Source organism: Rhinopithecus bieti, unplaced genomic scaffold (genome assembly GCF_001698545.2).
Source record: "Rhinopithecus bieti isolate Rb0 unplaced genomic scaffold, ASM169854v2 scaffold_11966, whole genome shotgun sequence".
Lineage (NCBI taxonomy): Eukaryota > Metazoa > Chordata > Mammalia > Primates > Cercopithecidae > Rhinopithecus > Rhinopithecus bieti.
This window is the reverse complement of record NW_016807254.1, coordinates 1755615-1758687: the sequence shown is the minus strand read 5'-3', so window position 1 is coordinate 1758687 and position 3073 is coordinate 1755615. Positions and strand designations below refer to the sequence as shown.

Genomic DNA, 3073 nt, shown 5'->3' with positions numbered 1-3073 from the left:
ACACGTCTCAAAAAAAAAAAAAAAAAAAAAAAAGTTGCTGAGTGTTTAAGAGTCTGGACAACCAGGGAAGATGTTATGGGTTGAACTGTGTCCCCTGAGACCTAACCTCCAGTATCTTAACATGCAATCTTATTTGAAATAGGGTTGTTGCAGATTTAATTAGCTAAGTTAAGATGAAGTTATACTGGAGTGGGATGAACTCTAATCTAATATGACTGGTGTCCTTACAAAACAATGAAGTTTGGACACAGGCACACAGGGAGAACACCATGTGAAGATGAAGGCAGAGGTCTACAAGTCAAGGTATGCCAAAGATCGCAAACCACCAGAAGCTAGAAGACAAACATGGAACAGATATTCCCTAGAGCCCTCAGAAGGAACCAACCCTGCAGATGCCTCAATCTTGAACGTTAGTCTCCACAACTGTGAGCCAATATTTTCTATTGTTTAAGCCACCCAGTTTGTGGTAGTTTTGTTACAGCAGTCCTAGGAAGCTAATAAAGCTTCCCTGAAGAATTCTCATTTATGTTAAGACCTGAAAATGAAATAGGAATTAGCTGAAGAGAGTGCTGAAAAGCTCATTATAATAGTTTGGGAATAGCATGCTCAAAGATAGAAAAGAAAGACAATGTGTGTAATGATTAAGCATAGGGTCATCAAGCAAGATCAATTCATTCCACTACTTGTTCTCATACTGGAACACACCCACACTCATTCATTTATTTACTGGCTATGGTTGCTTTCATCCTACAAGGACAGAGTAGTTGCAATAGAAACGATATCGCACACAAAGCCTAAAATATTTACTATCTGGCTCTTTACAGAAAAAGTTTATCAGTCCCTGTTAGAGGCAAGACTGCCTGGTTCTTATCACTTCCTAGCCATGTAGACATGAGAAAGTTACTTAACCTCTCTGTGCCTCACATTCTTCATTTATAGAATGGGGATTTACAAAAATCTCTATCATAAAGTCATGAGAATTAAATATATGTATAATGCTTAGAAAGTCCCTCTTAGGCAAACAGTAAGTCTATATAATTGTTTACTATAATTATCACCATTGCTAAGTTTGAGGAACCAAAGCTGAGTGTTAGGTAAATATTAAGTCTATAGAATTGTTTATTACTTCATCACCATTAGCAAGTTCGAGAAACCAAAGATGACCAGTGTGAGAAGACAGAGGTTTGGGATACAGCTGGAGAGCTAAACATAGGCCAAATTATTTTTCTGTAGGCTGTATTACCACATTTTAGAGTTTATTTTAACATGACTGAAAAGCCTTCAAAAGGAGTTTTAATTTGGAGAGTATCATCAGCTGAGTAGCATATTTTCCCTGGGGAGCAAAACTGTGAGGTGACTACAATAATCTCTTTAAATCCATAACAAAATTTTTATTTAACACAGAACAATTTTATAATTTGTTATATATTTTTATGTACAGTATTGAAAGGTATACTTTCAATAACTTTGTGAAACTGGGTTAAGTCATCAAGTAAAATGAAGTGTCTTATTAAGATTACAGATAGGAAACAAAACTTATCAGTACAAACTCCCATGCAAATTGTTCTTTAAAGAGGTTTCCAGAATTGGTGGTATTACCTTAGGTTAACCTTTCAGAAATAAGTGTCCTCTGGTCATTATTCTCACTTCTACTATGTTAGGGTAACCATACAATTTATCATTTAATCTGGGAGACTTTTGAAAATAAAAGAGGGTACTACTAAAAGTTACCTCAAAATAATAGGCATAGCCCTGCAATATTGAATATATTTTCCATGAATCTCTGTCAGACAGAAGATGGACAAGACACATCATGAGGCTGAACTGCTAAAAAGTCATCCTGGATGAGACATCCTGAAGGATTGCACAACACCAGTTTTGCAATCTGAAGCCCATCAATGCACTAACAACAACAAACCAAAAGTGACTAAAAGGGGATACACATGCCTTAGTGACTATTGCTTATAAGGTTCAAACTTGCTTACCTCCATGGCATCTTCTAAATTCTCTTCTGCATCTGCTTTCTCTGTCATCAGTTTGGCTGCCTTAAAATACGTTTTCATAAGTAGATAACCCCTTTTTGCTCCATTCCAGTAGGATCGAGGAATTTCCACCAAGCCATAACCCAACAACAACACAAGAAGAAACAGACCCCATGTATTTGCAGCAGCTATCCCAATTGTCTGAAGCTGGTTCCTAAGAAAGGGAAATAACAGATAATATGTACATTTTAATGGAAAGATAAAATGTGACTGCATAAATAGACTTTAACACAGGAGACACTGTTTCTATTGTGTTAAAATTAGCATCTAGAATTAATTCATGGCAATAATATGTATATATTTTCCTAGAGGAAACATTTTGCATTAGGTGATTTCTTTTTCTATATTAAACAAAAGAAGCCTGAAAATATTTCAAATTAACTTGTGTTGCTGACCTAGCAAATCTCAGGAATACAATAGTGAGACCTAGCACTGCTGATCTATTTCTAAATTTTCAGATATAGACCTTCACATATGTTAGAAATCATAAGTATAAAACAGATTTCAATTTTGTTGAAATATCTAAATCCAAGATAACATTAAGAACAAATATGCCCTCAAATTATAATCAAAACAAAAAAAATCACAAGTTCCAATGAAAAATAAAACCAGTTACTTTGTCATATAAAAATTTTGAAATTCTATCTAAAAATCATAAGGGTTATTACTTTTAATATACAGCCATTAGACTAATCATTAATCTTTTGCCTAAATTCTATATTTAAAGATGTCATTCCATATTTTCTTTCTTAGTAATATGGATTATTCACATATTCTTTTAGGGAAACCCATAAAATATGTAACAATATATTTCTCAATGAAATGTCTTTTTACCGGCACATACGAAGTTAAAAATGAATTTTTAAAAATGCAAACATACATTAAAGCAATGTTAAGAAGACTACTTTTCTTACCATTCTAAATGTAAATGTGGGTTTACAGCTACATAAATTAAAAATGCTCCAAAAATCAGCAAATAGGTGCCATAGTAGATTGCATTCTCAATTAGTGCAGTTTTGATCTTTCCAGTG

At 33.9% G+C, this 3073-nt stretch overlaps 1 protein-coding gene across 1 annotated transcript in view; it reads right to left on the bottom strand.

Annotated features, from left to right (window-relative positions):
• Positions 1-3073, bottom strand: part of LMBRD2 (LMBR1 domain containing 2) — a 62832-nt gene that overhangs the window by 35781 nt on the left and 23978 nt on the right. Inside the window, exons 6-7 of the mRNA XM_017880726.1 lie at positions 2957-3042; positions 1986-2196 (exon numbers count right to left, since the gene is read on the bottom strand). Of these exons, the coding sequence (XP_017736215.1) occupies positions 1986-2196; positions 2957-3042 (297 nt within the window). The remainder of the gene's footprint in view (positions 1-1985; positions 2197-2956; positions 3043-3073) is intronic.